Below are 19,685 nucleotides of genomic sequence, written 5' to 3'. Positions count from 1 at the left end.
ACTAGGAGTATCTTATTCTTAAGCATGTTATATACTAGACAACGAAGTAGTTGAAAGGATAACTAAAATGAATAGATTGTAGTGGTGGCTTTGGGGGCCATGAAACCAAGTGGCATTGTTACAGCTTCTCATCAAGGCAACTGTGGTTGGCATCCTGGCCGATGCATGTGGGGAGTTTTGAATTGAAAAGCCGTGTTCCGTGTTTCATGTTCCACATAAAACTGGAGGTCCTCTGGCTATGATCACAATTTCAACTGTCACTGCTTTATTTTGATGGGAAAAGGATATTCATATAAACAGATAGAGGGTAAGTTAGGAATGAACTTAATTAGGAGTTGTGTGTCAACAATGCCTTCGGTGCGGAATCTGTGAGGCTTATGGGAAAGAGTTGGTTTCCTATAGGACTGATAGAACAGGGCACAGAATGTATGGGAAACAGAGACATTGGAGATGATTAAGCTATTCAATGATTTTTGGATGAAAGATGTGAAAGGATTATGGAGGTGGTTAGTGTATTAACAGATCCTTGTAGACATGGTTGAAAAGTATTATTGACTGTTTTTTTTTTTTTTTTTTTTTTTTTTTTTGCTAGTTGCTTTACGTCGCACCGACTCAGATAGGTCTTATGGTGACGATGGGACAGGAAATGGCTAGGAGTGGGAAGGAAACGGCCGTGGCCTTAATTAAGGTACAGCCCCAGCATTTGCCTGGTGTGAAAATGGGAAACCACGGAAAACCATTTTCAGGGCTGCCGATAGTGGGGTTCGAACCTACTATCTCCCGAATACTGGACACTGGCCGCAATTAAGTGACTGCAGCTATCGAGCTCGGTATATTGACTGTTATGAAAGCATGTACAAGTTGTCGTCACATTACACAGCTTTACTTATAAATGTAGGGTGTCATTTGTAATTCTGAATAATGATGTGATGCAGCATATTACTCTACATATTACAACATGTTTTATATACATAAAATCCTATTCAACAGCATTCTCTAATGTGGTGTGTGGGAGATATATTGTATGTGGGTGACAATTGTCTGCTATAAACAGATGTACATAATCCATGAACATTTGTATTGCCTCATTATTAAGAGGGTATTTCACTTATTTGCACCTGCGACAACCCCCTCTGAAAATGTTCCTGTGCAAATCAGTGCTGGTAAGTGCCTACTTGATGCTGCATATCATCATGATTTGCCAATATTGGCTATTAAAGGAATAGTCAGAGAAGAGGTGAAGGATGTCTGTACAACAGAACAACTAAAGCAGATGTTCCAGAACCAGTCAAGTAAATTCGAAGAGCTGGAGAGATGGATAAAGGACGAAACTGAAGAGGTAGCGACAGAGACGGGGAAATAATGAAGAATAAATCAGGAAACTGAAGGGAAAAGTCAAAAACCTGGAAGAAGAGGTAACGAAATTGAAGAAAGTAGAGGCGAACAGTGGACCGGAACGCATGAAGAAATGTATTTTTATATACAGAGTGAAGGAAGAGGTAAAAGATGATGATGATGATGATGATTATTATTATTATTATTATTATTGTTGTTGTTGTTGTTTAAAGGGGCCTAACATCGAGGTCATCGGCCCAAGGGGTAAAAGAAGTTAAAGTTGAACTCATATACAAGGTGGTTGATGTAATTCAGACCAAGATGAAGATCAACTTTAGCGAAGTGGATATTGACGATGTGGAAAGGGTTGGAAAAGTGAGGGGGAGCAGGCGTATCAGAGTGAAACTGATATCATCTCTCATGGTGGAAATTATCATAAGAAATGCGAACAATCTTCAAGGCGAGAAGTTATGGGTGTGAAGAGATTTGGGAAGTGAAGGCAGTAAGTGCTTAAATACCTTAAGAGCTCATCTATTTAGAGCACGAAGTCAAGGGCTCAGAGGACATATCAGGGGACAGCAGTTAATAGTTTCAAACGGAAAGTGGGTAAGGCGTTGGACAGTGGAGAAGTTGCAGATGATTGACGAAAACCTAAAACGAGAAGAAAACAGGCTAGCTGACAGGAAGACAGAAGAGGATGCAGTGCGGGACAATGAAGCAAGTAAGTAGTGCATGTCAGGGGTCAGCATACCGAGCAGTCCAGTGAGCAGTGCGGAAGCTGAAACAGGGAGTCAGCCAGTGCCGACAGAAGTTAACTCACAAGATCTGGGAAGTTTAAATGTAAGTAGGCAAGTGTCCAATAAAGAACAAGGAGCACGAGAGGAAATAAAAGGTCGAGACGCCCTGAATAGAGGGAGAAGTTTAAGCCTAAAAGACTTATGGGGTAAGAAAAGTAGACATGCGGAAGAAAAGCACGACAGGCTGCGCCCCAAAGGGCAAAAGAAAGATGGAATGGGAATAGAAGAGGAAAGGGGCAGAAAAACAAGAAATAAAACTAAGGGAGATAACCAGAAAGGACGGGAGGAGAAGTCATAGCTAGACTGGAAGATAGGGTTTATAAATATTGAAGGGCTACTAAATAAATTAGGTAATGAGGCAGTTATTAAAACGACAGAAAGCTTTGACATTGTGACACTACTAGAAACCTGGCTTGAATTTGGGAAAGAGATAAAATGGAAAGGGTATGAGGTAAAATATAAATCCAGGAGAAAAAAGAGCGGAAAAGGGAGAGCTCCGGGAGGAATAGCGCTATTGATAAAAGTAGAGATTAGTGAGCTAGTAGAAGTTCTTGACAACCAGATGGAGGAAGTAATTTGGGCCAGATTTAGTGGGGGGAAGGAAAAAGGGAGGGAAAGGAAGATATGTTTGGCCTCTGCATATTGCCACCCACAGAACTCTGCCTACGCGAACGAAAATTTCTATGAGGAATTAGTTATAGAAGCGAGTACCATAAGAGGGAAATTTGATGAAGATGGATTGTTGTTATTCGGGGACTGGAATGCCAGAATAGGAGAGTTGTGTCCTGTTTATAGCAAAGAAGACGAGATGACGATGAGGTAAGAAGGCGAAGTGCAGATAAAGAAAGGAATGGGTATGGATCAAACCTGTTGGAGCTATGTGCCACAGGCCAATTTTATATTTTGAATAGATGGCGGGAAGGAGATGGGAGGGGGGGGGGGGGAGCTGATTTTCATTATGGAACAGTGGGGGAGTGTGATTGATTTAATATTGTGTACAGAGGACATGCTAGAGTATATCAAAAAGATGCAGGTTGGAGACTCTGCTGAGTCCCATCATGCACCAGTATGGGTAATTTTAGAAAGAAGCGAGGGAAAAATAGAGGGAGAGGAGGTAAAGAGATGCATGGGGAAGGGCACTAGCTACACTAAATACAGGTGGACGGAAAAGACAACACAGGAGCTAAATGCCCTTTTAGAGAAGGAGCTGGATGTAATTAGGTGTGGATGGGAAGAGGCCTTGAGAGAAGGTAATACTGATAAAGCACTTGAGTTGATCGAATACCCAATTAAAATTATGGCAAAGGCTAATAGAGTCCCTAGCAGATTGAAGAAGAATGAAGAGGGCTAGTACAACAATGAATGTAAAGAAAATAAGAAAATTAGTGATGGTGGCACTAAGAGAGTTTGGGAAGAAGGGAGGGTGTCAAGAAAGAATAGCATTCTGTAATCTAAGAAAAGAATACAAATTAAAAATCGCAGAGAGAAAGAGAATATGGATGAAAGAGCAAACATAGCTAATAAACAAGGAGTGCAAAATGAAACAAGTGGATAGAGTATGGGATAGATTTAATAAAATTAACAAGGGAGCGAAAAGGGTTGGCAAACCGAATATAGCGGACGATCAATGGTTTGATTATTTTCAGGGGCTCTTAGGAGGTGAAGACAAATAGAAAAAGGTAGAAATGGAAATGACAGGAGGGAGAAATCTAGAGGTTCACATTCAGGAACTGGATAAGGAGATCTCGAGGGATGAAGTGACGAGGGTGCTGAGCAATCTTAAGAGTAAATCAGCAAGAGGATGTAATGGTATAAGCAACATTTTTTGGAAGGAAATAGGCAAACACGATCAGATAGTAGAAGGTATAATTAAACTTTTCAACAGGATTTTCGAAGGAGGGAACTACCCAAAAGAATGGGAAGTTGGTGTAATATGTCCTATTTACAAAAAGAAAGGCTACAGAAATCTACCAAAAAATTATAGAGGAATAACACTGCTGGACTCACTGAGTAAGGTTTACACAAGGGTACTGGCGAACAGGCTAAGTGATTGGGCTGAGAGACAGTCGAAATTGTCAATCTATCAAGGGGGGTTTTGGAGACGATGCAGAACAACAGATAGTATAATGACCGTCAAGATGATCATAGAAAAATATCTGGATAGGAAATGGGGTAAAGTATACCTAGCTGCAATAGACTTTGAGAAAGCATTTGACACGATTAGTAGAAGAGCACTATTAGAAAAATTAGAGAAAGTGGGGGTATCTAGTAAAATGATCAAAGCGATTGAAGCGATATATAGAAAGGTATATTGTAGGGTTAGATTGGAGGATAATCGGTTGAGCAGCCAAATAGAATGCAAAGTAGGTCTGAAACAGGGCTGTAAGCTGTCGCCCATATTATTTCTTCTGTTCGTTAATGACATCCTCCAGGATGGAAAATTCTAAATTCCGAGGGAGGGAATTAGATATTTTTCATCAATAGAGCATGGTCCTCCAGGACCACGGTGGAAATAGCTGGGCGGTGCCAGCGGTAAATGGGTTAGAGGAGGGAATTAGATATTTTTCACCAATAGAGCATGGTCCTCCAGGACCACGGTGGAAATAGCTGGGCGGTGCCAGCGTTAAATGGGTTAGAGGTACCAGGCTTAATATTTGCTGATGATGTGATCCTACTAGGCCTGACAGGGGGAGGTTACAGAAAAGCCTCATCATGGTGGAGGAGTTTGCAAGGAAATGGTCACTGAGAATTAATGGAAGTAAGTCAAAGGTGATGGTAGTAAGTAAAACTAAGAGAAGGAAGAATGAAAGGATATGGGTGGTACAGGGAGTGAAGATTGAAGAGGTAAGCAAACTAGAATATCTGGGGATAATTATAAACAGGAGAGGAGACTGGAATGATCAAGTTAGGACAGCGAAATGGAAGGGGGCCGCAGCACTTTCGGTGGTCAACATCCTAGAATCAAAATTCCCTGGTATAAATTACAGCCTGCAGAGACTGGTTTTAAAGATGCTTGTGCTAGGCAGAGTACTGTATGGGGTGGAACTATGGGATTTAGAGGACAAAAAAGACATGTTGAAACCGAGCTGGATAGCTTAAGTGCGGCCAGTATCCAGTATTCGGGAGATAGTAGGTTCGAACCCCACTGTCGGCAGCCCTGAAAATGGTTTTCCATGGTTTCCCATTTTCACACCAGGCAAATGCTGGGGCTGTACCTTAACCCCTCAGCATCGCAGCCATTTTAGGAGCTTCCTACCCCGCGGCCGGATGAGATTTCAACTATGCGCAACTGAAATACATTGATTCACTTAAAGCGTCACTTCAAGTATAAGAGTAGCCCGATATTCACGAAATTTTGAATTCCTTATGATAGAACTATGTACATGCAGATAATGACATAATTATTTCACATTACCTTAGTAATTTAGTTTCATGTGATAGAGTTAGAAGCACTCTTCGAGACAGAGACCCATGTCACACTCCTGGCAGCAGTACACCGACGTCGTCTTTTTGTCGTGTTTTGAACACACGATACGTCTCTGAGGTTTGTATTTCTCACCCTTGGGTGATAATTTCATGATAAAATATCTTTCCTGCAACCTTGGAACTGTATTATCTAATGCGCGCCGGCCTTGAATATTTCGTTCCCCGGCCGAGCGAGCTTATTTTGTAAACAAACCTTCCTCCAGCTGAACCCGATAAGTTACGCCTAACTGTTCAGTGTTTGTCCCAGTGACTTGTCTGGATATTATTAGAGAATTTAGGAATCCGAATTCACTGTTGAAAACTTCCCTTTGACCTGTAAAATTATCAATAGTCTCCTACACGAAATTTCCAAGTACTGGTTCCTCCTCATCGTCACTCTCATCATTTGCCACTGCATCCGCCACAGCCGCATCGTTTATATCATTATCGCTGCTGCTAATACTGTCACTACTACTTCCGACTAAACTTTCATCTGAATTATACAATATTTCAAGCACATTACTGTCAGTCAAACCGCGGCTGAGCGCAGCACGTCACACGGACTGATGAAGCTGCAGCGAGACCGAAAGCAGCAGGACGAAACTGAATGAGGAGAATAACATTCATGACGAAACAAACCAACTCGATACATATTTCAGATAACAGGTCGAGACATCGTCTTTCAAGCGAGATATATACCATGAATGACTGGTTCCCTTATCGTATGACAGAAAGCAGCACTAACTAATGCCTACACAGAGAGCTCATGGAGAGTTACGAAATATTACAAGCCGAGAAATAAAGACAATATAATAAATAATCCGCACTCTCAATGTAAAAATAGAGCACAGAACATCACAAGAAAAGGCAAAACTTCTCAGATCATCATTTCTTTATTTTATTACGTGGGAAAGAATGAAGCAAACAGGCTTTAAGAAAGCAGAGATTACTAGTGCTCAGACTTGCTTGACAAATATTTACCCTTGCAAAAACAACTACATTTTAACGATCTTCATTCTTATTTTACAACACTGATAAAGCCCAACATTTCTTCTTGGAAACAAAACAATTTGCAAATCCATAACTCCAAAACTCTTTGCGCTATAGCCGTAAATGCGAAACCATGTATGGGTCTACACCACGTATAGAGGTCGGCGGCTACGGAAGAAAAGAGGGTCTATACAACGTATAGAGGTCGGCGCTGAGGGGTTAATTAAGGCCACGGCCGCTTCCTTCCCACTCCTAGCCCTTCCTTGTCCCATCGTCATAAAGCAACTAGCAAAAAAAAAAATAGAAGCTTTATATCCAGATTCAGCAAAATAATAATGCAATTACCACAATGCATGGCTAATGCCGGTGCATTACTAATGTGTGGGGAGTGTATCGAAGCTGATTGTGTCAAAAGAGTACTAAAATATTGAATGAGACTGAAAATACGAGAAGGGGGTGTTGTTTTGCTAGCAGCGTATCTCCAACAGTCGAAGCATATGTATAAGGGGTGTAGGTTTACGAAAGTTAAAACATATTTGGATAGGATTGGTATGGGGTATATTTGGAAGACAGTGTGGTACGGGAAAGAGAAATGTAGATTGAGAGAGACAGTAGGGAGAGTTAAAGACATTCAAAGGCAGCGTCTGATAGAGGAAGGTAAGAAGAAGTGCTCCCTTAGCCTGTATAATGAAATCACCAAAGAAGCAAGAATAAGTATTACCAATGTAAACAGAGCAGAGAGAAGAGGTATGTTAATGTGGTTAATGGGGCTGTATAAGAATAAGGGATGGACCAGAAGGGCAGATAAGTCACGGTGTTTATTATGCGAGAAAGTGTCCAATGACCTGCACTTGGTGAAAGAATGTGTTGCTTTAGAAAAAGTGAGAAATAAATTATTGAATCCAGAGGAACAAACCCTACTAAAGCAGGGGGATGAACGGAAACTTACTAAATGGGTAGTGAATGAATGGACCAGGACCGGTAACGTAAATACTTATGTGCTGCTAAACAATTATGTGTGGGCAAAATAGAAGAAGGAATTGGTCAAATATCTTAAAGAAACAACGTTAAAAGAAGACTTGGTAAGTGTGATTAAATGCTGCTCTTAAATAATGAGTCAGGGTTTAGGAGACTTTGAGTTGGAAGTAGTTAGTGTATAACTCAGCAGACTATAGAAGTTACGTGTGTGCAGCAAAATGGAACAATAAAGGATGTCTAAGAGCAAGCAGACAGGTCCAGCCATATTGAACAGGGTTCAAGGACAGTGCCTGCTTGCTAAGATGTCTGAGTGTGAGGAGGAAGTGAATAGACAAGTGTTGCTGACACTAAGGATTGGGTTAGATGTAAATTAGTAATCATATTTAGTAGGAGGTGGTAAGAGGTAGAGGTATAGTTTTTTTTTTAATGGTGAATATGTACCTGGGTGAAAGCCTGCTATGTTCAAATGGTCAATAAATAAATAAATTAGATTTGCTAACATTTGTCTGAAGAAATTCTGTACTGTATCACATTTCTTAGAATCGTTCACAAGAATTGCACATATCTCTTAATTATGAGTGTTATAAATCATTCTTCTAGTGACAACTGCTCAACTGTTACAGATTCAGAACTCACAGTTTGATTACTGAAATTTGAGAAAGGAGCACAAAATATGGCTGCTAGAAATGTGCTTGCTGTTCTGGGCAATACCACATTGCTATCAGCCATTGTTTCAATTATCCATCAATGTTTAAATGGGAATTGTGGATAGTTCTAACTATCAGTTTGAACTACCTGAATGACTAACAAATGATAATTAGCTGCACTTTGTGCAAATCATTGTCCTGTAACTAATTGACCGTGTTTACCATTTTACGTGGGAGACTTCACTTAGTCACCATACTAATAGAATGTGCATCCAATGACAAAGCCCAAGTTATTATATTTGTTCTATTTTTTTTTTTTTTGTGTGGTATCTTCAGTTGTTGCTTTGTTTTTATTGTTTTACTAATTTACATCAGCTCCAAAAATGACCACTATCTCGATCTCAGCTAACCTCATGTTTAACAGGATAAATGAACTATATCTTAACAGTAAACAAACAAGAAACACGGCGCCAACTCTGAATAAGTGATAGTCAACATCTGGATAGCTTAGTTAAGCATGCTTGTGCCATCTAACATGGAATTGTAGAACTTTTTTACGATTTCTGTGGGTATGTCTCAAATATTATTACAATATTATTATTATTCAATACGGAACCAAAATGAGAATAGTTACTTGTAACTAGATTTCTGTGGGTGCCGATATATTGTTACCCTTATTACAAATGATGAAATTCATTTTTCGTCCGTATTGAAAGTGTCATAAAATGTATATAGGAAAATATTTAATATTTATTTCCACCTATTCAATACAATACAAGATGTTGGCATTTAAGTTAAAACATTTTTTTAAATGTGAGACATGTTTCGCCTCTTACTGTGAGGCATCTTCAGTCACTATCAAAACCTTATTATTTTTGTCATTTGTTCATTTTTACAATAACTGTAAAATTTTTATCTCACCTACAATCATTATCAAACACATTTTAGGATAATTTCAACCTGTTGCCTGACAAAAATAATGAGGTTTTGATAGTGACTGAAGATGCCTCACAGTAAGAGGCGAAACATGTCTCACATTTTAAAAAAATGTTTTAACTTAAATGCCAACATCTTGTATTGTATTGAATAGGTGGAAATAATACTAAATATTTTCCTATATACATCAAATCAAATCAAAATCTCTTTATTTTAAATGAGGTGTCAACCTCGGCAAATGGTACACTAAAATACATTATTGTCAAGCACTAAATATTAAATTAACAAGAGAAGAAAATTTTCCTATAATACAATATTATACAATTTACACTAACAATTTTTTCTATTAAACACATAGCTCATCCATAATAAATTTATATTGTTTACGAAATTCTACTTATATCTCCTGTACTACATACAAATATAGTCAACTAATATGCAGTATGTGGAATTACTTCAAATGATACTATACAACTGGTATAAGATTAAACTTTACATTGCATTTATTTACTTTTTATTTTTTTTACCCATACTGGAACCTAAGTAGCATAACGACCTACTGTGTCTTAACCAGAGTCCCTTTTGCCACCACTTTTCAGAGTTCCTGAAGGGCCTTCACAGCTACCGTAGCGGTCCCAGAGCCCTCAAAGTCCCCACTGTACTTCACCCCGACAGGCAGTCCCCTAGTTTGGCTGTCCAACTCCTTAGACCAGGGGATGGAATTAACTTTTTTATTTACAATAACCTGCACTGGTCGAATGCCCTCTAACACTTCATTTATTTTCTCTGTTGCTGTTTATTCTCTTCTTGAATATCTGTACAGATTTTGGAAAAGGATCAAACACTACCCCTGGTAAACTGTTCCACTCCTTCACACCCTTCCCAATGAATGAAAATTTACCCCAATCGCTTGTGCTAAAATTCTTTCTGATTTTATATTTGTGGTCTGTCCTGCCGATATAATTATTTTCCAACTGAAGCCTCTCATGGATATCTCCCCATGCTTCATCTCTTGTATAGGCTCTATATGGTCCTATAAGTCTAGTTTTCTCCCTTCTCTTACTTAAAAGTTTCCCACCCAAGTTCCTTCAACATTTCTGATACACTAATCTTTCTCCTGAAATCCTCTGTTACAAATCTTGTTGCTTTCCTCTGCAAACTATCTATTTCTTTTATTAGGTATTCTTGGTGAGGATCCCAAACACTGATTGCATATTCCAATAATGGACAAACCATACTTAAGTAACTTTTTTCTTTTAATTTTTTATTGCATCCTTTAAGTAGCCTCATTATGACATGTAATGATCTGTATGCTTTCCCAACAATGCCATCAACATGACCCTTCCAGTGCAAATTACTTTCAAATCTCACACCTAAACATTTGCACTTGCCATCTTTTGGGATAACTACCTCATCCAAAGTATATTCAAATTCAGTTTAAAGCTCCTGTTTGTAAAAGTTGTAACAGTTGATTTGCCTCCATTAACCTTCATATTATTTTCTTCAACCCATTGATGGATACTTTCAAGGTTCCTTTGTAATTCTGAACAATCCTCAATGTTATTTCCCTATAAACAATTATGTCATCTGCATACAATCTTATTTTTGATGTTATATTGTTCCCTAAATCATTTGCGTATATTAAGAAAAGTAACGGACCAATTATACTAACCTGTGCAATTCCCTTCCAAACTTTATCTTCCTGCGGTACATTATTTCCTACTTTGACTTTCTGAACCCTTGAATTTAGAAATGTTTTTATCCAACATGTAACCCTTACGTGCAATCCTATTCCCTCCAATTTCTTTAGTAATATTCCATGTTCCACTCTTTCAAAGGCTTTTGAAAGATCTGTGGCTATGCAATCTAACTGAACTCCTGAATCCAATTGATCTGATATGTCCAGCTGAAATCCTTCCAGTTGTGCCTCGCAAGAAAATTTCTTTCTAAATCCATACTGGCTCCTCATGAACCAATTTTTATCATCACATATCCCTCTGATGTACTTTGATATTAAACTCTCCAGTATTTTACAAACTATACTGGTCAGGCTGATTGGTCTGTAGTTCTCTGGTTTCCTTTTATCACCCTTTCCTTTATAAATTGGTATTATTATAGATTCCTTCCATTCCTTTGGTATTACACTATTATTTATGACATAGTCAAAGAGAAATTTTAAATAAGGCACTATGTACCACCCCATTGTCTTTAATACCTCCCCAGTAATTTGATCACTTCCTGCTGCTTTTCCTTGCTGAAGCAGTTGGATTTCTCTTAAAATATCTTCATCTTTCCTTTATAAATTGGTATTATTATAGATTCCTTCCATTCCTTTGGTATTACACTATTATTTATGACATAGTCAAAGAGAAATTTTAAATAAGGCACTATGTACCACCCCATTGTCTTTAATACCTCCCCAGTAATTTGATCACTTCCTGCTGCTTTTCCTTGCTGAAGCAGTTGGATTTCTCTTAAAATATCTTCATTTGTGAATGAGAAGCTTCTTGTGTCCCTCTTTGTCTCTCCCTCTCTTATCTTCTGTTTCGGTTTCCAACTCCTGACAAACATCTACTGAATCTCTGAATTCCCTACTAAATAGGTTTGCTTTTTCAGTATCTGTTAAATAGTGTTCACCCCCTTCTCCCACCATTGTAGGAATTTGGATTCCTTTTCCTTTTTGATTCCTGATATATGAATACAGCTTTTTCCACTTCCCTTTGTGGTCATTCCCCTTTTGAAGTATGCCATTCATATAATTCTCTTTTGCTTCCTTTTTCAGTCTATTCAGTTTCCTCATTAGCTGTTTTCTAGTTTCTCTACTCTCCCTACCCTCTTTGATTTTTCTGTTTACTATTCTACATTTTCTTTTTAATTTTCTTATTGCCCTTGTATAATAAACAGGGTCTGAGGTCATTTTACCCTTCGTAACAGGTACAAATCTCTTCTCTCCTTCCCAAATGATTCCTTTAAATTTAGCCCAAAGTGTATTCACATTACTCCCTTGACTTATCCAACAACTGAATTGTGATTTAAGGTAAGTCCCAAATTCGTCAACTTAAGTTTTTCTGTACAATTTCTTGTCTTGTGTAACCCTCTTATTAAGCCTTTTTGGTACGAGTCCTATATCCATTATTACAGCCTTATGGTCTCCTATTCCATCAGTTACCTCAGTTTTATCAACAATTTCCCATGGTTTAACCAATAATACATCTAGTAAGTTATTGAGACGAGTCGGTTCTTGTACTAGTGTAAATCCTCCCTCCCAAATTAACTTATTTGCCAGTTTCTGTTCATGGGCTTCACATGCAGCTCCATTCCATTCAATTTCAGGCAAATTTAGATCTCCCCCAATTCTTACCATATCATTATTATTGTTTTTATGAGTATAATCTATTATTTTCTCAAACATTTCCATATACAGTATATACATACTGTTACCCTGTCATTCACATCAGACATGGGTAACGATATCGCGCTCCCTCTATGGCTAGCATATATTTTTAATTTTTTATTTATTATGCCTTTGTAGATAGCGAAGTTAGGGCTCATCGGCACTCTCTTACACTTAACCATTGCAGTGATGCATCATTGGGAGCAGAGCTTAAGAATAAGTAACAACATACAGTAAATATTAAAGAAATTGGAGGGAATAGGATTGGACGTAAGGGTTATACGTTGGATAAGAATATTTCTAAATTCAAGGGTTCAGAAAGTCAAAGTAGGAAATAATATATCACAGGAAGAGAAAGTTTGGAACGGGAATTGCACAGGGTAGTATAATCGGTCCGTTACTTTTCTTAATATACACAAATGATTTGGGGAACAATGTAACATCAAAAATAAGATTGTATGCAGATGACATAATTGTTTATAGGGAAATAAATAACACTGAGGATTGTTGAGAAATACAAAGGGATCCTTAGAGTATCCAACAATGGGTTGAAGAAAATAATATGAAGGTTAATGGAGGCAAATCAACTGTTACAACATTTACAAACAGGAGCTTTAAAACTGAATTTGAATATACTTTTGATGAGGTAGTTATCCCAAAATAGTACAGCCTAAGCCATTGACGAGCACAGACGTGTTGAGTGGAGGGTCCCTGGAGTGGGAGAAGGGAGTGCAGGTGCTGAGTGCAGGAAGGTACTGAAGAGTTTACCGACAATGATTGGTGTGGAACAATACAGGGCGATTATAGGAGGATGGCAGGGAAGAAAGAAGAAGTGAAATCAGGTGGGTGTAAAATGGAAATGGATATTAAAGGAGAATTAATGCTATCAGCGGTGGTGATTATAATATTGCTATGGATTGGGGGGGGTCGAGCTGAACCCAGGTCCGGCATCTAATGGAAATATGAGCTGGGAAGACATGGAAGCAATCAGAAGAGTTGTAAAAGAGGGGGTTGTAGAAGTTTGCCCCTTTGAGCAACTCAAAAATGTGATTCAAGCACAAACGAGGGAGTTTGAAAAAATGAAGGAATGGTTCCAAGAAAGGGCAGACGACACAACATCACAAGTGAGGAAAAAACGCCAAAGAAATTGCAGCATTAAGGGAGAAAATAGGACGATTAGAAGAGGAGACACTGAAACTGAAAGCAGAAGTGGAAGCCAACACTTTAAATTGCAGGAAGAAGTGCCTATTTATATATGGTGTGCCTTGAGGAGAGGAGAGAGGACAAAGTGCTTACAACCTATAAAGTAGTGGACTTAATTCAGGGGAAATTGAAAGTTAATTTTAGTGAAATGGACATAGACGATTTGCAGAGAGTGGGAAGAATTAGAGGCAACAGGCCTATCAAAGTACAATTGTTTTCTACGCTGATGGCTGATTTTGTGGTTGGCAATGAGGGTAACATGCAGAGGGAAAGAATATGGATCAAGAGGGACGTGGGAATGGAGGCGATCAGAAACGAAAAAATACTTAGAAAACACATGATACGAGCTAGAAATCAGGGGCTGAGAGCAACTATAAGAGGACAAGAACTAGTGGTGTCAAGCAGCAACTGGAGTAGAATCTGGTCTGTAAATAGATTGATGGACCTAGAAATGAAGATAAAACAAGACGAAGAAACAGAGAGAAGTGTAGGGATTAGTGGGGAAGATAGGCAAGTGAAAGATAGTGATATGAGAGAAGAGGGGGAAGGTAGTAATGTTAATACCAAAAGAAACGATGTGCTTGCGATAGGAGACAGGGAGAGGTGCCAAGTGAAAATGCGGTCATAAACACTGACAAGGTAGGAGCAGAGGATAATGGGGCGAGAGAAGGTAGGCCTAGGGTCACAGACACAGTCACAGCTAGAGTCAAAGGAAGTCAGCAGAGCGGAAACAGTGAAGAAATGGCGGCTCAGAGGGAAAGGGAATGCTCGGAGGCAACCTGGAAGAGAGTAGAGCAGGGCTGGAACGAAGGGTGGAGTAGAAGTTTAAGAAATAGAAGCCTAAGAGACATGTGGAAAACAGGAGGAAATGATGAGGGCACTGCTACAAGAAATAAAAAAGCTAATAAAGTTAGTAAGATGTAAGAGAATTGTTACAGAAGGTAGAGTGACAACAAAAGGAGTGAGCGTGGTATCTCTATGAAAAGGGCTAGAGCAATTTTATGTTATTTGTATGCAAATCTGTGTGTGGTATGATATAGGAATAAGAGGCAGATGGGAGGTACAAGGAAATTTGGTAAAGTAATTTATGTGTTGTTTATTGGATTTAGGAGTGAAGTATGGTAATTTTATGTGAATTTGTGTGAATTGATGGAATGGGGGTGAAGGTTGAGAAAGGTGAATATTTGGTGTATTGATGATGAAAGCTTGAAGGTAATTTGATAAGGAAATTTCTTTCAAATCTCACACCTAAGTTTTTGCATTTGCCATCTTTTGGGATAACTATTCATACTCATATTCATGTTCATTATTTTTCTCGAGATCTACAGTAAACAATACCCTTTTGATCTGCTAAGTGAGAAAAATAACATTGTACAACCTACAGCCAGATTTAAACTAAAATGATATAAACCACAAATGTTGATAAATGGCCATGCACACTCTTTCCGGATATCCAATGGCCATTGCATTACGGCAGTAACGGCACACATATTAACAACAGGCAAAATTAAATTGTTAAAATATGGCAAAATTAAGTACAAACTAAAATGATATGAAATGCACCACTGATAGGAGCAACATTAAATGGCAATGAACGACAGATGCTGATACCAGTTGATTTCACAATGTTGCATACCCGCCGGGGTTACGCAACATTAACCATGTCCCAGATTGTCTGCCTGAGTCAGCTAGTCTGGCAGCACACCTCCACTCCTAGCAACCCCAGGCAAGGTCACATTTACTGCTGAGTGCGCTTACTTTCCTGTTTACACAGGGCCGTCCTCTATCATTTAAATTCCTAAATGACCAATCAGCCTGACCAGTATAGTTTGTAAAATACTGGAGAGTTTAATATCAAAGTACATCAGAGGGATATGTGATGATAAAAATTGGTTCATGAGGAGCCAGTATGGATTTAGAAAGAAATTTTCTTGCGAGGCACAACTGGTGGGAGTTCAGCTGGACATATCAGATCAATTGGATTCAGGAGGACAGTTAGATTGCATAGCCATAGATCTTTCGAAAGCATTTGATAGAGTGGAACATGGAATATTATTAAAGAAATTGGAGGGAATAGGATTGCATGTAAGGGTTACATGTTGGATAAAAACATTTCTAAATTCAAGGGTTCAGAAAGTCAAAGTAGGAAATAATGTATCGCAGGAAGAGAAAGTTTGGAAGGGAATTGCACAGAGTAGTATAATTGGTCCGTTACTTTTCTTAATATACGCAAATGATTTAGGGAACAATATAACATCAAAAATAAGATTGTATGCAGATGACATAATTGTTTATAGGGAAATAACATTGAGGATTGTTCAGAATTACAAAGGAACCTTGAAAGTATCCAACAATGGGTTGAAGAAAATAATATGAATGTTAATGGAGGCAAATCAACTGTTACAACTTTTAGAAACAGGAGCTTTAAAACTGAATTTGAATATACTTTAGATGAGGTAGTTATCCCAAAAGATGGCAAGTGCAAATGTTTAGGTGTGATAATTATTTGAAAGTAATTTGCACTGGAAGGGTCATGTTGATGGCATTGTTGGGAAAGCATACAGATCGTTACATGTCATAATGAGGCTACTTAAAGGATGCAATAAAGAATTAAAAGAAAAGTTACTTAAGTATGGTTTGTCCATTATTGGAATATGCAAACAGTGTTTGGGATCCTCACCAAGAATACCTAATCAAAGAAATAGTTTGCGGAGGAAAGCAGCAAGATTTGTAACAGGGGATTTCAGGAGAAAGAGTAGTGTACCAGAAATGTTAAAGGAACTTGGGTGGGAAACTTTAAGTAAGAGAAGGGAGAAAACTAGACTTATAGGATTATATAGAGCCTATACAAGAGAAGAAGCCTGGGGAGATATCCATGAGGGGCTTCAGTTGGAAAATAATTATATCAGCAGGACAGACCACAAATATAAAATTCTAAGGAATTTTAGCAGAAGCGATTGGGGTAAATTTTCATTCATTGGGAAGGGCGTGAAGGAGTGGAACAGTTTACCAGAGGTAATGTTTGATCCTTTTCCAAAATCTGTACAGATATTCAAGAAGAGAATAAACAGCAACAGGGAAAATAAATGAAATTTTAGAGGGCATTCGACCAGTGCAGGCTATTGTAAATAAAAAATGTGTGTGAAAAAATTAATTCCATCCCCTGGTCCATGGAGTTTTGACAGCCAAAGTAGGGCCCTGGGACTGCTACAGTAGCTGTGAAGGCCTTTCAGGAACTCTGAAAAGTGGTGGCAAAAGGGGCTCTGGTAAAGACGCAGCAGGTCGTTATGCTACTTAGGTTCCAAAATGGGTTTAAAAAAAGTAAATAAATGCAATGTAAATTTTAATCTTTTACCAGTTGCATAGTATTATTTGAAGTATTCCACATACTGTATATGAGACGACTATAATCGTAAGTATAGGAGATATTATAAGTAGAATTTTGTAAACAATATAAATTTATTAAGGATGATCTGTTTGTTTAATAGAAAAAATTGTTAGCGTAAATTGTATAATATTGTATTCTAGAAAAATTTTCTTCTCTTGTTAATTTAAAATTTAGTGCTTGACAATAATGTATTTTAGTGTATCATTTGCCACCGAGGTAGACACCTCATTTGCAAATAAAGAATTTGATTTGATTTGATATAATAATCTACACATTATTGCGTAACATTTTTCTAACTCACAGTCATTCACTCATCCAGTCATACAAATTAGCCATAATCCCTTTTATCTTTGGATTGTACCCTTGTCTCTCTGATATAAACTTAGAAAATTCTTGCATCATGTAGAATTACTAAAGGAAAACAGGAATATTATAATTTCACTTCCCCTGTATTCTATCAAGTTGTCCGTTATGGTTCCTCTGTACCATTCCATGCTGATGGCCATGTTCCAGTCCAAATTCTGTTGCCTTTTACTTGTCTTATCCATCATAACGTTACAGTGAAGGCGGAAGGGTAAGTGGCCAGCTATAATGCCAATGAAACATGATAATTGTGGCACAGCAGTGAGAGTGTAGACATGGCCAGCAGCAGCAAAACAATGGTGCTAGTGAATTGTTTAAGATCGTGACAAGGAAGCCCCTAGAAGAAGTTCAAAGCTAGATAACAATGGGCCAGGCACCCTGAATGATCTGGAAGTGGGAACTACTAAAATCTTCCATGATCCTAAACAAACAGTGCAACTGGCACACGCCAGTGAGTGTTGAGCAGGCCAATCCTGAGCTCATCACTGATAAGTGAATGTAAGCAGACGGTCTCAAGTCCATGGCAAGTCATTCATGAGGAGTTAGTTCTTCAGACAGCTACGTGAAGGTCAATGAAGCTTGCTAGTTATGGACTGTTCTGGAATGATGCTGCACTTTGGGGGAACTGTGTGGAGAACAGAAGTTTTGACTCAGCAGTGTGCAGTGTGATCACCAGAGAGAGAAGAGAAACTGTGTTGAGCAGAAAACTCTAGCTCTAATGAACTTGTAACTGCAAATAGTAGTTCAATAAATTTAGTGGATAGTAAAACACACGTCCTCTTTCTGGAGTAATTTTACTGTTAAGGACCCTGATAAACCACAACAATAATTTAGGTTATGTTTGAACTCTCTTTTGTTATTTGTAGTTATGGTATTTGTTTTGGAATCCTTTCCTCATTAATCTCAGTGTTATGTCCGAATTATCTTTTTTTTTTTTCCTTCATTTTGTCTCTTGATGTACACACTCTTAATTTTCTTTGTATTTATTTCTCATTCTACTCGTCATAATCTGTTTCAGTCATAATGGGACACAGAATTTCTCTACTATGAATATTTATATGCATTCTTTGTTTTCTCTGATCATTGCTTGGATTGTATTCACTTTTATGCCTGTAAATATTCTAATTGCTGATTCATTTATTTTCCTTTCAGGCTAGAATAAGTGAGAAGATAAGGATAGAAGATCTTGACACATGCAATAATGGAAAAGATGCGAACTCAAGTGTGTTAAATCTTCTACAAGTAGAACGGTACCGCCATGGACCTTTGGTAAAGACACCTGGTGAGTGCTCCTACAATACTGTACAGGGTCATCAGTTGCAACCACTGCATTAACCCTTAAATATCCTATTTATTATTTCTTTCAAATACAGGTATATTGTACCAGGAAATGCCCGTACTTTAGTGGCTAGCTTTATGAGCATAAGATGAATATGCAGGGCTGTATGGCACACTGTTTGGAATGGGTACAGAGAGAGAGAGAGAGAGAGAGAGAGAGAGAGAGAGAGAGAGAGGTTGCTAGTTCATTGATTCATATTATTTTCAAAGTTCTGAGTTTATTCATAAGCTCAGTATTTTATCACCTTTTACAAGCACTACTGTTCTGGGTTCCTTGATATCCACTGGTGATGTCATCCCCATAGAACCATATCCACTGGGCTGCCCTCACCATTGATCTTGTATTGGCACCTTGGAACCAAGTCTGGATCCCTCGATGGAAGTTCTCGAAGTTCTAGAAGGTCTCATTGCGGGGTTCACTTTCACTCCTGGGTTACTGGACGAGTTTTAAATTAAAAGTCCCCTGGATACCACCAGAACAGATGTATTCATGTAACACAAATACTAGTCTGTTAAGAAGGAAGCCATACTTTCCAGTGTCGACTCAGTTAAATGTAACTTAAAAGCTCTGCAGTCTGTCGTGAACACACAGGTTAAGTATAAATATTATACTACAACATACCTGTAAAAAAAACACATTATTAAACATTAATATTATACACACTATTAAACAAGGAATGACATGTTTCGTTCTTAAAAGAACATCATCAGATTCTGTCAAGTCACGCTCAAATATTTAAAAATAATATTTATGTTTATCTCTGTTTAATATTTCATCATAATATCTAAAGGCAATGCCTTGTCTATGCAACCATTCTTTCCTATCCTCAGCTCCTCGTTTTATTTCATAA

The 19,685-nt window shown here is 38.2% G+C and overlaps 1 protein-coding gene across 6 annotated transcripts in view; it reads left to right on the top strand.

The window, feature by feature from the left end:
* The window catches only part of LOC136863178 (general transcription factor IIH subunit 1), a 506,000-nt gene that overhangs the window by 374,928 nt on the left and 111,387 nt on the right, over positions 1-19,685 (top strand). For all 6 annotated transcript variants that reach the window (XR_010859163.2, XM_067139528.2, XM_067139529.2 and 3 more), the window contains exon 8: positions 18,649-18,778. Coding sequence is in view for 5 of the 6 variants with exons in the window: in XM_067139528.2 (XP_066995629.2) it covers positions 18,649-18,778 (130 nt within the window). In the remaining variant the exon portion in view is untranslated. The remainder of the gene's footprint in view (positions 1-18,648; positions 18,779-19,685) is intronic.

This window comes from Anabrus simplex, chromosome 2 (assembly GCF_040414725.1).
Source record: "Anabrus simplex isolate iqAnaSimp1 chromosome 2, ASM4041472v1, whole genome shotgun sequence".
Lineage (NCBI taxonomy): Eukaryota > Metazoa > Arthropoda > Insecta > Orthoptera > Tettigoniidae > Anabrus > Anabrus simplex.
The sequence above is the reverse complement of the archived record's forward strand: the minus strand, read 5'-3'. Positions and strand labels throughout refer to the sequence as shown.